A 16249-nucleotide genomic window follows, 5' to 3' on the forward strand; every position below is an offset into this window, starting at 1 on the left:
GCGCAACCGCGCAGCCTAGATGAAACACTGCAATTGTGATATTATTTTCTTAGGAATTCTATGTCAATGTCGATTATGAATTATCAGCTGACAACTGATCATGTGATTCCTAAGGACAAGTATATACTGCAAAAGTTCAGACATAGACACACACATACGATATGTGAAGATTCTCTCAATTTTGTAAATACAAGAGGGTAATAAACTTGAAATATTCAAATCCCTCTAGGATCAAGTCTGTCTTCCTCCTGTGACACAGAGACATTTTAAAATGTGTAATTTTTGAAATATGTTTGATTACTGTTTTCATAGTATAGATACTAGCTTTAAAGTATCATGGTCGACAGTGAGGTCAATCAAGGTCATGAATAAAGAGAGTTACAGTGAAACTTTTACTGCTGTGTATGTAAACTAACAAACATCATATTTTTGTTGAAGTGTTGAAAACAAGAATACAAACAAAGTAACTGACTACAACATTTAAGTGAGCTATTCATGTGTTTTGTATTTACTTTCCTAAAAGCACATAAGATCATGACATTGTATGGCTGATTGTCAGTCTACTGTTCATGCATTAAGAGCCACATCAGTAGAGTTCAATGATGTTGGACAGTGTTTAAGATGTTCATGTACGAGGAGTAAAAAATGTGATGCTGTCAGTGACATCTGAAATTGTCTTTCCTGCAGTTAATAGTCCGGGGTCACTTGTCGTGATTTTGGCTTCCGTGTGCATTTCGTGAAGAATCTTGTCAACATATATCATTTTGTTCCTTAACACCTGGACAGTCCAAAAACATTGTTGGCATTTTTTCTTTCCACTTTGTCAAGGTCAAATTCAAGGTCATTCGTTACTCAGCAAATTCCATTAAGCATTGTAGTGCATACAAATTGGCTATAATCATTGACCAAACAACTTCATAGTACCTTCAGTGGTGTAAGGAAACTTAACAGCTCATAATAGATTTAAAATGCCTTGTTTGAGGCATTATTGGATCTAGTTTTTACCGTTTTATATGGATTATATGCAATTACAAGGATTTGCTTGTGTTGCAGTTGTACATCGTTACCCATGCATAATGACATGGATCAGTTTCTGACATGCACTGCGCTTGACAACTACATCATAGACTTATTTTTATCAATTTCTGTGCATTTCAGCATAAGCCATCCGCATTATTACCAGCTCTGGTAGGTTGTAACATCCAGACCTCTGCGAAGAATTTAACTAGTGTAGACTGGATTACTGTGCAGCTAGCAGTGTACTCTTTGCTTGTAGTAAGAGTCAGTCATCCCCTTTCCTCGCATTTCTCTCCAAGTCGTGTAAATCGATTTGGATGTTTCCTTAGTAATAATAGCAGGGATTAGAGACTTGTTGCTAAACAAAGGCTACATGTAGAAGCCATTTATCAAAACTGAGCCTCTGCAATGAGAAATATAGGCATTACCTGTGTCTTTTAAAAATCAACTCCAGTACACATTATGTTGTACTAACCAAGACACCCATTGTTAGAACATTGACATAGAGTACGGAAAATGATACATTAACAATAGGTTTATCCTTATTGAGACACAGGTTTAGTCCATAGGTTATTTAGGGTTAAAGACTACAAAAGAAATCAACGGCAGTGTTAGTAGTTTCTCAGAACCCGTTGTCCAAAGGATATTTACTCGATATTTTAACGTCACGGAATAGTCAACATTTAGTGGTTGCGTTTCACATAATTATAAATATTTCACATAACTGACATTGCATGCACATAACATCGTCAAAATTTTCAGTATGGAAAAACATACCATTCCTCCGAAAAGAGGACGTTCTGAAACAGACTTAAAGTCTTTTTCAGAACGTTCTCTTTATGCCTGATACGTCAGGAAGCAAGTGGTGAGCTTGTGTCAAATCCCACTGCATATGACACAGTGCAGAGTTTGTTCACCAGAGAGGTGAATTTGATGATGGTGTCTTTCCAGAAATAAGTTCAAGACTCGGGGATGATGATTCTCTTTCTCTTCGAGCTTAGGGAATAGGGAATGCTATGCAAATACTTGCCACAGAGGTCTACTCCAGAGAGCCATATTGCGCCATGAAAACGCATTACAGCAAGGTGATAGATCTGTATTATTAGGTAAAGCAACTTTAAACCTCATCTACAATGAACAGTGCTGGTTCATCTGAACCTAAAGTTGCTTTCACTAGACCATCAGCTAGTACATACGACAAAAGCATTTTTTTTCTGTCAACAATATAGGTTTTCTTTGAGTCCTCTCAATTCAATGCTTGGGAAAACTACAAAGGGCAGTAAACCAAGGAAAATCAGACTTGTTAAAAGTCAGACTCAGTGGTGCAATAGATCCAAAGGATGCTAGAGCCATTGATATTAAATATCACAAAAGATGTTGGACCAAAAACGTTGAAAATGTCTTGAGAAATTTAAACACAAATGCAGACTTACACCCATTGTGTGAGAGTGCATCTGCAAATGTCGGTAATGACAATACCAGCATACTTGCTGCAGATATCGAATTTTTTTCCTTGTTGGAAAATGCTTTCGCTGAAGGACCGGTTTTTAACCTGGGAGAAGTACATGACTCATATTTGGCGATATGTAAGGAACATGGAATTGTGTGATCGTATTACTTTCATAGCTAAACTTTCTTCAGATTAGAGTTATGGCATTAAAAGTCATTGACCTTTGACAGGAAATGTTACGGACCGGTCAGTTTCTTCGGCCTGGGGGCGGTGGATTATTTTTTGCCGGTGTCAAAAAGTGGCTGACCTCCCTATTCCAACTTGTGAAAACAGGGTGACCCCCCCCTGTGTGCGACAAAAGGTGGTTTTCATGTTAGTTGTAAGATAGGACCTTAAAAGTGTCAATTCAAAAGTTTGAATACAGTATTTTGAATGAGCTGTGAATGTATTCCACACTTTTTATGCATAATCAGATCTCTAGATCTGTTATAAGACAAATGTAAAATTTGTGAAATTTTAGTGCATGTTGCTTTCTATAACTGAATTCTCATAGAGCAAACAGAAAAGTATCAGGAAGTTGTCATGCTATTCATATGAACTGCAGATTTCATAATGATTAGTACACTTTGCAAAACTGACTTTCAATTTACAGACATCAAGATATTTCTGACATATATCTCTGATATATCTAAACACTGCGCCCTAAGGGCGAGCCGAAAATATTAAACATCCAGATATCTATGATATATATATATATGTGATATATGAAAGTCATGCGGATGAAGGACGTGATGAAAAATATGTTTGATATTTTTAAAGTAACACGCCTGAAGGGCGCGCCGAAAATCTTTAAACATAAAGATATCTCTTATATATATGTCTGATATATTTAAGTTTCACGCTTGTGGGGAGAGCTCTCAAAAATATGCTTATTATTATTAAAGTTACGCGCCCAAAGCGCACTCCGAAAATGCAACTCAATGATGAACTTTGTGGGTGGCAAGATGCATTTTAGGCAAGTATGAGCCCGTGTCGACCCCCCCTATTTGGCATTTCAAAAACACGGTGACCCCCTCTATCCCTAAGTCAAAAACAGGGTGACCCCTGAATCCACCGCCCCCCTCCCAAAGGCCAAAGAATCTGACCGGTCCCTTATACATGTAATTTCCTGAAACTGTTGTATAAGTTTTATGAATCTGAAATTGTATACAAGATAATCAATGTGATGTTTAAGATATGGAAAATCAATGTGATATTTAAATATGGAAAAATTAGAAAGAAATTTCATACTGACCTTAATTGACCTTTGGTAAAGTAGTTATATATATTCTTAATGCAATAGCCGTTTTTTTCAACAAACCTAAATGTTAATGATTGTAAGGAATAATCCATAACAAAATGTATGTTTCCAAAATTATTTTGTTGCAAACTGGGCATAAAAATCTTTTTATAGCTAAGAATAACTGATTTTTGTTGATTTTAAGAAAATGACCTTGAAATGACCTTCATAGTTGTCAGAAAAAATGCCAACAATGTTTTTTCAAAATCTTGGCCATTAAGTAATCGATGAGCTAGGTTGGCAAAAATCTTCACTCAAATCACACGGAATGACAATTGACCCCGGACTATAAGCCCTACTAGCTGTAACTCGTGAAATTTGTCGACCTCAAAATATCTTTCTATTCTCTCCTGGTTTTCTCTGAAGTCTACCCTCTGAAGGGATGTGGGATTTTCTGCATAAAGAAACCATTTTTTGTGAAACATTTGACAAGTATTACATTAAAATTAAAATTTTAACAGTCATTTTGATTTCCCACCATTTTCAAAAATTGGTAATATTACAAAGGAGACAGAACAACCAATGTCACAGTTGAAAACATTCAACCCTATGCATTAAATTGGACTACTCCGTACAGTTTATGTGAAGATTTCAGTGCAGATATGCACAGTATCCACAGTTTTAGCTTTTTCGCATGGGGCTGCGATTTAATATTTGGGCAAACATTTAATCGCAATGTAATCTTTATCTTGTTCAAAATTGCACATACAGTCCCGGCAAGTACTTACTAAATTAAGTGTATGCACACACCTAAATTAGTACACTCACAAACTTGTTTTAGTTTTGAAGTAAAATCATAAAAAGTAATGCTAAAAGATACAGCTAGTGAGTCTTGTAACAAAGACATTAGAGAATTTTCTTATACATTTTACAGAGCACAAGAGTTCTTACAAGTTTTACTTTTGCAGGCAATGATAGTCCATGGATAGTAGGGATGTAGTAAATAACTGGCAGCTGGTAAAAACAACTGGCTTTAGCTAAAATTTACTGTCTGTTCAGGGGTTGTGATTTGAAAATTGCAGGGAAGATGAAAATCGATCTCCTGAAATTAGCTGCATGAGTGGTAGAAGAGTCACTGAATAGTTCCCCTCAAAATACTAAGGGGAGTGCATGAATAAAATTCATTTCCAAAACATTAATCACAGTCTTTTTATTGCAATGTAATAGATAAGGGAGAAAATACCGGACATGTATTTTGATATCATGTATGGAATAGGATAATCAGTGTTCTCCCACCAAAATTTTCATAGCACATTGGCTAAATTTTAACATTTTTCAAATAATAAATATGCATAAATTGGCCTCCTGTTGCATTCATAAAGAAACAGATGAACTTTCTACTTTTACCGTACTTTTGAAGTATCTTAACTTTTTCATGATCTTTTTTCATACAAGTCTTTTCAAAATAGTATACGGTACACGCAGGGTTAGCGGTAGGATTTTCAAGTTAGTAGCCACACTTACTCAGTGTGGCTAATTTGGTCCTAATTTTATTAGCCACACACAACTTTCATTAGCCACACTACTAAATGCTGGTTAAAACATGCTTCAGTCTTCAAGTTTTTGATGTGATACATTCATAAATACATACACATATACATATACATACATATATATATATATATATATATATATATATATATATATGAGATACATGAGATTATACATTTCTTTTTTCACTGCAAAGGCTACACAGACAGTAGACATGATCTTTAAGTAAAGTAAACATTTGTAAAAACACATTCAGAGACACACAAGACCTTATAAACATTTTTCAAGAACAGACAAATCATCATTATGTGATTTGGGAAAATTGTTTGAACTCAGACAAAATAAAATGAAAAAGAGTAAAATATTGATGAACATGTTACATCCTCATCTATATATACTCTTTTGTTGTTGATTTTGCAAAACCTGTATTGCACTTTATGATCAAGATCCCCAATTGGGATAGGATTTCAATAAAGGCTTACTTCACTTTACTTTACATGCCTACCCTAGTTAAAACCCCATACAGAAAGGTGATGAGCGTATTGTAGATCATTACAGTTAATAAAATTACTTTTCCGATCAGAAACATAGGGCCAAAGTCCCTGAAGCTACTATAGACATGGATACAAAATTAAGTATTTCCTTACTGTATGAAATTATCTCACTAAGGTCATCCTACGGACAAGTAAACTAAATATTAAAGCTGTCTGACCAGCGGTTTTGAAAGAACAAGCAACTCAACAGTTGACAGAGCTCTGTTGAGTTATGTAGAGAATAACCTTTTGTGACACATGTATTGATGAAGAAGGTGGATATCTTTGATTAACATTGTGAGTTCTGTTTAAAAAGTTGAGACTGTACATACTCAGAGAAAGCACACTGAAGAGACAAAGGTTTGAAACTTAAGAAGTTCAAGGTCATCAAAAGCATTATAAGGAATCATGTTACACTTTCATTGCACTGTTTACACAGATTGCATAATTGCTATAAATAGCACATGAGGAATCTTTATACAGCCCAGCTTTACCATAAAAACCCTATCACTTTGACCACTCTTTTAATTGACCACTCTATTTTTTCCTCAAAAAGTAATTTTATTTTATCCTTACCAAGTCAACCATAAATGGAAATTAGAACTTTCTCTATCTCTATCTCTATCTCTATCTCTATTGACTATTTTGAGCAATTTCTTTAGATAACATACAGGGCACAATAAATGACGGTTCAGAATATGTCAAAGTTGGGATTCAGGAAAGTTGCCTTTACATGTTTTAATCCTCCAAGATGGTAAGCATTTCACTATGAACTGTCAAAAAAAGTTGAACTTTCTGATAATTCTACACTAAAATTATTTTGGCTTTGATGATTTCCTAATTAATTCAATTATTTAAAATCATATTAATTATTTTTTTCTGGATGAATTGATAGCGTTTATACAGTACAAGAATTACATACAATGTAAGTCAAATTTTGACCAAAAATGACAAAAAAATTCCTTAAAAATACAGATTTGCATATTTCATCACAATTTGAACAAGTCTAAGTTGGGTTACCCCTAGGGACCTGTATACCAAATAACAAAGCTGTCTGACCAGCGGTTATGAAGAAGAAGATTTTTTACCAAAAACACCTTTTTTGGCATTAATTTGCCTATTTTCAACAATATCAAAAAATAAAAAAAAATAGTTTCTCAAAATCGTATTTTTCATCTACACAACAAATATCAAATCAGTAAGTACTGCGGTTCTCAAGATATTTGAGTGGACGGACGCCTCACAAACGGACATACATACATACATACATACATACATACATACATACATACATACATACATACATACAGACTGACGACGGACGCCGGACGGATACCCATCCCAATGCTTCTATAGACTATAGTCTATAGTAGCTAAAAACTGTTAAAAAGAGACATTGAAGTTCCCGCTACAGCATCGTTAGGAAAATGGCACGTTTTGCCAGTACCTTCATGAATCTGTGTCCCTCCGTACCCCCGTTACCTAAATAGAATAGTCCCACTCCGCACATCCGCCATTGTTATTCTCACTCAAGGCCACGATGCGACGTCGGCTTTCCTTCTCTAAATATGCAATTTCATTTGTTTGAAGCTATTATCCTTTCATCAGTGAAGAGTTTTTACCGGTGACTATTACAACTTTCACTGCTATGTCGTTGTTTTCACAAGATGTAGACCGTTTGATATTGCAATGTCGATCGCGACTTGCATTTTAATATGTGCAGTCAATGCACATGCCATGCCTTAGTTTACGGTTCACACTATGCTGTTGATCGACAGCATACACGACGTCTTTGTTTCACGTTTACTTTTTCAAGTTATGATTAATGTGGAAATTTCACTAAAATGTCGCTGATCCAGGGACTGTGTTATCAGTTTGATTTGATACTGCGATATGAAATACTGTGACAATAAAGCTCGGAATCGTCGCTGAGTTTTGCTGCTTTTGGCTATGGTTGTCTATTTTAGTATCAACGTGATCGGAATGCCAGTTCATGGAGATCGAGATCGCGAGAATGTAATTGTAACTGTTTTCTGTATTTTGTCTTCCTTTACAATTTCAAGTAAGTGCTGTAAATAAAGACTTTTTTATGTTGTCTTTAGCATATCAGTGGAAAAGCATTAAGATTTGGACTGTTTAGTTTTATCAATTTCGACTATAGAAATCAGCTGTCGCCACGCTTTTCAGATCGTGGCGATTGCCGATGGGTTTTTGTTCGCCACAAACAAGTTTTAGTCGCATTTTGCGACTGTGGCGACCTCTACCGCGAACCCTGTACACGTATGAGATAAATTGACACTAAGACAAAAATCTACTAAGAGAACAGTGCTACCGACAAACATGTTTGGTTTGAAACATAGAGGTACTTTTTTACCTCCATTGTTTGAACTACATGCCCATTCAAAGGACTACATTTTATGCTCAATCATGCTACCAACAGTCCACAATCAAGTTGATGTTTTGCTGTATTTGTTTGTGGTTCTTTAAAATGTCCTGCATGCTCGTTAATATAATAAATCAGAGTTCACAAGGCCAGTAGTTACTGTAATACATCAATGTAATAACAAGTTTACATCTCATATAAAACAAAGCAAACTTATCAAAACAACAACGATGAGATACACAATCCATTGTGTACCCTCTTGGGGGCAGACAGAAGGGCTGTCAATTGTTTAGACAGGTACCATTTTATGACACACTTGCAGAACTCACTGTCATTCTGCACCATAGGCCCATTAGTCCTACATGTCACAAAAAATTTACTTCTTTTAAGGTTTCATGGTACTATGAACTGATCATTTTGCAATCTTTTTTCACAGTATTGGGTGTTTGTCCATTTTTTCAGCGTCATTTTAATTACTTTACGCTTTCAATGGGCCATGAAACCTAGCAATCCCTCAGGTTAAACTGTTTGATCAGAAACAAGTCATCGTTGATGACACAGTCCCCACTTGTTAATGGGTTCTTTGATTACAAGTCCTCAGAGAGGATAGAGTCCTCTTCATTAATTAGGTCTGTGATAAAAATACTTTGATAAAGATGGCGCTCAATGGCCAAGAATGAGTTTCATGGTGATGAAAACATAAAACCAATGTAGACCACCAACCTAAAGGTCATTACATGAGTCAACTAGGAATAAATCAACAGGATGTTGCAAAACATTTTTGCATCCTATCATAACACTGATAGATTATCACTGGTACCATATTTTATAAAGTTTGATGCAGTGCTTCTGGACACTCACCCTAAAAACAAAAGTTCATCATGTAAATGCAAATTGGCAATTAATTTAATTTATTGGATTGTATCACAAAACAAATCAACACGCATATGTACGACATAGGTCAATGTCCTTGTACCAACTTTGAATAAAATCGGTTGAAACATGTCTGAGTTATGGCTCTGTACATGAAAAAATCGTAATAAAATGGCCGCCTGGCGGCCATATTGGATCGTAACACAAAACAATCGATGTGCATATGTATGACATATGAAGTAATCCTTGTAATAAGTTTGAATGAAATCGCTCCAGGCATCTCTGAGATATCTGCGTGAACGGACGGACGGACGGACGGACGGGCGCACACATGGACATGACCTAAAAGTCCCCCCCCCCCCCCCCCCCCCCCCCCCCCCCCGGACGGTGTCCTTGGGGACTAATTCGGCATTCATTTCTGAGAGTGAGGACATGTTGTGCCATGTATGTTGTTGGCATTTTCTTAATGTTCCATCTCAATAGCAATAAGATCTGTGTTTGTCATGTGTATTTTTCCTATAAAATCTTGCTGCAGCAGGATAACTGTTTGATGAGCCAAGAACAAGGAACCAAGAATACAGGGTCAGTTTGAAAACATGAGAATGAAGGCCTGTACTGTGTACATTTGTGTACATGTAAATTCCAAATTGGTTGAATTATGGAACCATAGTAGTGCTACTGAAGTGACAGGGTGTTGTCCACGTTGTCAGACCCCACACCGATACACTAAAACTACCAGGAGAACACTCACTGTAGACGAGATTATTGTAATACTGTGTCACATTGTTGAACCAAAATCGATCCATTCCATTGCTAGAATCTGTGTGCCGAGATGTAATTCATACTGAACTGAATTGAATATGGAAAACATAATTTTAGAATAGCTATACCGTGCTATGCACATCGTTTGGAGAGGATTAGAGTCAATGTTACATTTCAGATACAACATGGGTTTGTATTCTCATAAACTTGCGTCCAAGCCATGATGTGAGCAGCTAATTGCTCATTTTGATTTGTGTGAGTGGTAGGCGAGCAGAGTGATCACTCGCCTCAAAATGAAAGGCCTGGTTGTTAAAATTATTAGTTTATTGAAAAATTAAGGACATTTTGCACAAACTTTTCTTAGTGAGCTCACACATTACTTGTAACAGCCTGCACTTTAATTTTTGCCACCTGTATACAGTAACCAAAATTTTCTACATCCCTAGGTATAATAGATTTACTTTGGAGTAAAGCATTCAAATTTGTTTGGTATCGTCTATGTAGTGATTTCTTTTATGTAAAATAAAACCTTTCAGAGTCCAGTGTTTTAATAATCTTCTGCCCTGTACTCTTTATTAAAATTGTCCATCATGGAAATATTAACACGACTGCACTGAGACATCATACAAAGTCATGCAGATGGCCAAAACAGATAGGCTTGACTGCGTTACAACACTGTCACAAGACTTAATCGTAGTATTTGACTTCACCTTGATTGTCGATAATATTAAATCTGCATTTCTTACCATCTGCATATGATCTCAGTCCTTATATCAATGGTTGAACAAGATTTAGGTTCTAACTGTTGTGACATGCATTAACCTTTATACGGCCAGACCTATCACTGCTCTGTCCACTGAGTTGGTAAAAAGCTGTGTTGAGCCAAAACAATTATGCATTTTCAGCCACTTGACATGGTATGTCATAGTAGATTTAATCAGTAATAATCATGTTTACAGTATTTATGTTTCAGGGGCCTTCAGATTTTAAGTCTGTTAAAATGCAACATATACAACATGCTATACCTCGGTGCTTTTACCCAACTTAACCTGATGGTGAAATATGAACTTGATGGTTAACTTACCAATAAATGTTGTTATCTTACCAAATTTTAAGAACTATCTACTGTTGATTGACCAATCAGAGTGCTCAATTCAGGCTGTTTTATTTACTCGTAAAGCCTTGGTCACCAAATTCCAGAAACGAATGACAGCGCCGTAGTAAAATACTGTCCAATCCAAAGTGAACATGTCATATTCTGTAGACATCTGGTGCGTTTTAATATTCAAATTTGGTAACACAGCAGAAACCAGCTGCAACACTAAATCTGCTGTGCCCTAGGGCATTTATATAATGTGCCCTAGGGCATTTATAGGACGTTCCATTACATTGGAAGGCTATTTCACAAATAAAAGTTTTAATTCATATCCTAAACATGTTACATTGACAAAGGGGACGGTTGACGTAAACACATTGAAAACAAAAATATATCAGTTAGGGGCGATAGTTTTTAAGTCGGATAAACCCTCGTACTCGGGCTCTTCTGGTATATAAAGTCCAACCCTATGATAAAATGTCTCGGCCTGCGGCCGCGACATTTTATCGTCGGGTTGGACTTTATATACCAGAAGAGCCCTCGTACTCGGGCTTCATCCTATACATCACTGTCGTTTTCATCAGCAAGAAAGCACTGTCTTTCAGTGATTGATATACATAAGGAGATAAGCATACCATATATTATGATGTTAAAGGCCCAATAGCTGTATCTTTTAGCATTATTTTTGTGATTTTACTTCCAAACAGTGACTAAAACAAGTTGGTGGGAATGCACTCATTGGGGGTGTTTATACAAGTACAATGAACTCTCAATCGGGACTGCATGTGCAATTTTGAGCAAGAAAAATAATAAACGTTTGCCCAAACATAAAATGGCGCCCTCATGCAAATAAAGCAAAAAGACTATGTCGTGCATATATGCATCGGAATCTTCACAGAAACAACAGAGTAGTCCAACATAATGCACAGTGCTGAATGTTCTCCACTGGGACATCATATGCTTTGTTTTCTTTATAATATTACCAATTTTTAAAAATGGCGGGAAATCAAAATAAGGGTTAAAATTTAATTTACTTGACCAATTTTCAGTACTGTAAAAGACTATATCCTTTAAATTGGTAGAATTTAAAGAAAACCATAGAAAAGAGAAAGTCTTTTTCAAGTCAATAAATTTCAAGAGTTACAGCTACAGGGGCTATAATTGTGCATAGGTGAAAATCCTGGCTACATTGTTGTTATTTTAGTGCCATTCACATACAGGCCATTGAAATGCCTCTGATACGGCTGTGGTCCAATACTGGCATAAAAAAGTTATGTGTGCATGCACTCCCAAGTGGTTCTGAAACGTTTCAACTTTGAGACGGTTTAACCGGCCAGACCTGAGCCGGTGTAGGGATTAACTCTATTTGCAACTCACTGTGTGGACAGACTGAGCCACTTCAGAGTCATCTTAAATGCCCTCATGTGACAGTAACATATAACAAACAACAGCCAACATTCAATTTACTTTCGTCATGTCTGCCAAACAGAGCACTGTATCTCGTGGCAATAATTGATCTGACGATGAGATCAGTCTGCTTATCTCAGTCTGGGCGGACGAAAGTATAAAGAGAATGCTGAATGGAACCTGTAGAGACAGCCTTGCTTACAAAAAATTTGCTGAAAGGGCTCTACAAAAGGGTTTTAAACAGGATAGCTGATCGGTGCCACCGTAAGATAAAGGCACCGAACTGAAGTACAAAGAAGTTGTAGACAACAACAGGCAGTAAGACAGTACGACATAATTCATGTCAGCCATTTTGTTATAATGCTGTATGTTTGGCCATATACACCATTTGAACTCAATAGGGTCCATTAACGATGCGACTCAGGTTCAAAGGTCAATTTTAGCAATTTTTTTTTTATTTCAAATTTCGAACCACTGACACGTGGTCTTTCTTTTGGGGAAAGGTGTTGGGTCACATCGTACCGGGAAATTCCTGAAATATTACTAAAATGGCAAACTATCAGCTACACCGCGTGCCATTATTTCCCTTTTGTCTTAACGGTCGCGGATTACCGACCGCGATATCTTTGATAAACACGCAGAGATTATGTATAGGCTTGGCGGTATAGTGCGCATGCGCTAGCTTCAATGTTATGCTCAGCGTTTTGAACTCCGCATGTATCGGTACGGCAAACACGTCGAGCAGACGTAAGCCGGCGCTCGCGCTCCGTACCGTCGAAAAAGCAAGCGAGGTCCACAAAAGCGGACCTGAAAAAGACGGCAACGTGCGCAAAGGTCGATTTAAATGTAAAACAGTCCGACTTTGGCTCATACTCCCTGCAATAACGATCAAGAATGCAGTGAAGAGTCAGATTTAGCCGAGGACGCAGACGATAACGGAGACGTGCTCAGTTCAACAACTATGAATTTGACACGCTGCTTTTCGAACATATTAGGCTATGCTGATTACATACCCGAGTCCAAAAATTAGCCTGAGCGAGATGAAACTTCTGTTAGTTGCGATAATGTTTATCACTCTTGCTGTACATGCTTGGTGTTAGTATCGTGTTCTTTTATATTTTTAAACTCGAGTTTTCTATCGTGCAGTCTTTTCTTGTCTGCTGAGAAACCTTGAACAACACCGTACCCGACATCACGCGACATTTATGTCAAGGAGTTTCCCAAGCCAGTGCAGGAGTTCATACACACATAATGTAGATTCACAAGAGCAAGTTCACCGATCTACTAATTTTTCGAAACGAAATGCAAATATTTTTTTTTATTTCATGCCTTTTCTTTCTTTAAATATAACCCAAAAATTAAATTACGTCAAACGTGAATTGCGAGAGTTCACAAATGATTCTTGTGTACGTGTTGTCTAAACTTATCCATTACCCGCAGACTCCACAGCTGCTAGCTGGACCTCAACACTGAACGTAAAAAAACCCGGCTCAACTTCTAGAAGTGCCGAAACTAGCAATTTTTGCTATATGAGGTCAGTCATCGAAAGTTTGAGTAAAAGTAAAAATCTCCGAAATAGTATGTGTGCGCTGGTAATGGTATTGCGCAAGTCTAGTGACTCCACTGTAGACTAGTCGATACTCTGTCTCTTGGAACACGCTGTCGATGACAGCCTGCACTGTTCTACGCTACGGCGTGATTATCATTAGTTTGATAAAATCGGTACAAGAACACATATAAATAGAGTTTGAAAAAATAACACGAGTCAATCTCTCCTGTCGTAACAAAGGGCGACAAGTTTGCAGTGCGGTGTAAAGCTAAGAAAATACGACAGACATTTTATGTTGTCAAGAGTTACGTGTGTTCGTCTCATCTTGAGGTAGGAAAACTAGCAAGTGACGTCCCGTTCGCACAGTGTCAGCGCTAACATGAACTTGACAATCACTTTTCCACAAAAACATGCATAAATTGCCGATCGCGAGACAGGAAGTAGACAACTTGAGTCAAGAACAAGTGAATGCCCGACGCCATCGCGCAACGACAGCACATAAGTGTCGATCGGATAGACTTTTTTACGCTTGTTTCGACGTCTTCGTCTTGACTTTGAACTCTGGTAACCAGATTGTAACCGTTGAGACAACAGTATACAGTTAATCTACTAGTTAAACGTTCCAAAAATGGATTAAATCGCTAAGTACCCCTCTGTGTTTGTTGTGTAAATACCATCCACTGTTGGCACTAAGCATTTGCCAGTTCAGTGTATAATTTCTTTCTATTTTTACACGATCTGCAATCCTAAACATATTCAAAATTCCCAAAACTGACTCTAAATATTTCAATTTAGTCCTGGTGTAAGAAAATTCGCAGAAAATCGTGCGCGAGTCGGACTTCTTGGTCACAATGTGTGACGCATAGGTCGTTTACACAAATCGTCGATTTTCTCAGTTCCGTTTTTGGCAGTGCGTACATTATTCAAATCAGTATAAGTCGGCGGCGCCTGGACAGGACTAGCCTGATTTTTCACCTGTGGACAGTAATGAATATATCTGAAAGACCGTGTCTCAGATTTCCGATAAAGGGCCTGGAAGTGAAGATATCTGACAAACGTGAACAAAGGCCGATAATTTATGCAAAAAACGTCAAGTTGACACTTTGAAGGTGCATTGTGCGAAACAAAAGCGAATTTCAAAATCCGGGACACGGTTTTTTGCCCAGTATACCCAGCCGTCGATTGCCGTAAACAGATCACCAAGGCCGATTGGAGATTTGTACTTACACTTTTTTGAGTAAAAAAACTAAAAAACACGTGTTTTTGAGTAAAACGGCCGTATGCGCACTGTTTTAAAAAACTAACAAATTTTCTGAACTCTTCGGTGACCGAGCAGATAAAAAAAGTACCACATGTCGGGTGTGTGACCACGTCTTCTTTGTGAAAATGAGGATTGAAAATAAGTGACAATGAACCTGAGTCGCTACCTTAAGCTGGCTTTAACACCAAAACAAAGACTTCTAACATTGAGTCGATATGGCTTCCAAGTCCCACCAAACTTTGGTTACCTTTTTGTACACACTCCATTTTTTTCAGTTTAATGTTTCAAATCTGTCCTAGTTCTTTTCCCTCTTTGGCATTTTCAAAACCACAATGGGATATAGCAATCAAACTCTAAAATCATGCACTTGTACCTATAAATTTTGTAAATTTATAATTGACAAGTATTGTTTACAATGTAATGACAAAAACTTGTTTCATAGAATCATTCTTATTGTAATGCATCACAGTGTTCATTTTGATCGAACAACATCCTGCGCTAAGATGTGTACCAAACAGCTCTCTATTCACTGGAGTTATTCCTACTTGTGTTCAGTGTTTGGAATTTCATAGCATAAGAATTACAAGTAATTCTGCCATCAGCAAGTTTTTCAGTTGAAGATATGGCATACAGATATTTTGTGATGTACAATTATCATAATCAACATATACAAGGCCAATTGAAATTATGAATTTGGTAATTTCAAAATAAATTTTATAAACAAACCTTTTGCTGGATGAGTAAAGGTAAATATCCTTGGAATTACACATGCTCTCCAGGGTAATTTATAAAATGCCATAACATCTGCAAGCCAAGACTCTGTCTATCACTGGGATAGTATTTAGTTTCTAACCATTAGGATACATGATGACAAAATGGAAACACTGCATCCAGCGGACACAAGTTTGAACTGGTGCTTGCCAGAGATACTAATTTGCATATGAATACAGTTATGAGCTGTATCAAACCAGTTTTAATATTGATGCCAGTGCAATGTTGATAAAAAGTTCAACAACCATTACGTGTACGATGATTCAAATTTAGTTTGATAAGTGGATCGAATATCGCACACAATAGTTACAACTACA

At 37.0% G+C, this 16249-nt stretch overlaps 1 protein-coding gene across 5 annotated transcripts in view; it reads right to left on the reverse strand.

Moving 5' to 3' along the window:
- Positions 1–16249, reverse strand: part of LOC139139362 (ran-binding protein 3-like) — a 59923-nt gene that overhangs the window by 42919 nt on the left and 755 nt on the right. The window contains exon 1 of one of the 5 annotated variants that reach the window (XM_070708258.1): positions 15888–16047. The exons of 3 other annotated variants lie outside the window; for them this stretch is intronic. In XM_070708258.1, coding sequence (XP_070564359.1) covers positions 15888–15960 — 73 coding nt within the window. In that variant the 5' untranslated portion in view covers positions 15961–16047. Of the gene's footprint in view, positions 1–15887; positions 16048–16249 lie in introns of those variants that run through there. One more of the 5 variants, XM_070708255.1, reaches the window with a different exon arrangement.

Source organism: Ptychodera flava, chromosome 8 (genome assembly GCF_041260155.1).
Source record: "Ptychodera flava strain L36383 chromosome 8, AS_Pfla_20210202, whole genome shotgun sequence".
Classification (NCBI taxonomy): Eukaryota; Metazoa; Hemichordata; class Enteropneusta; family Ptychoderidae; genus Ptychodera; species Ptychodera flava.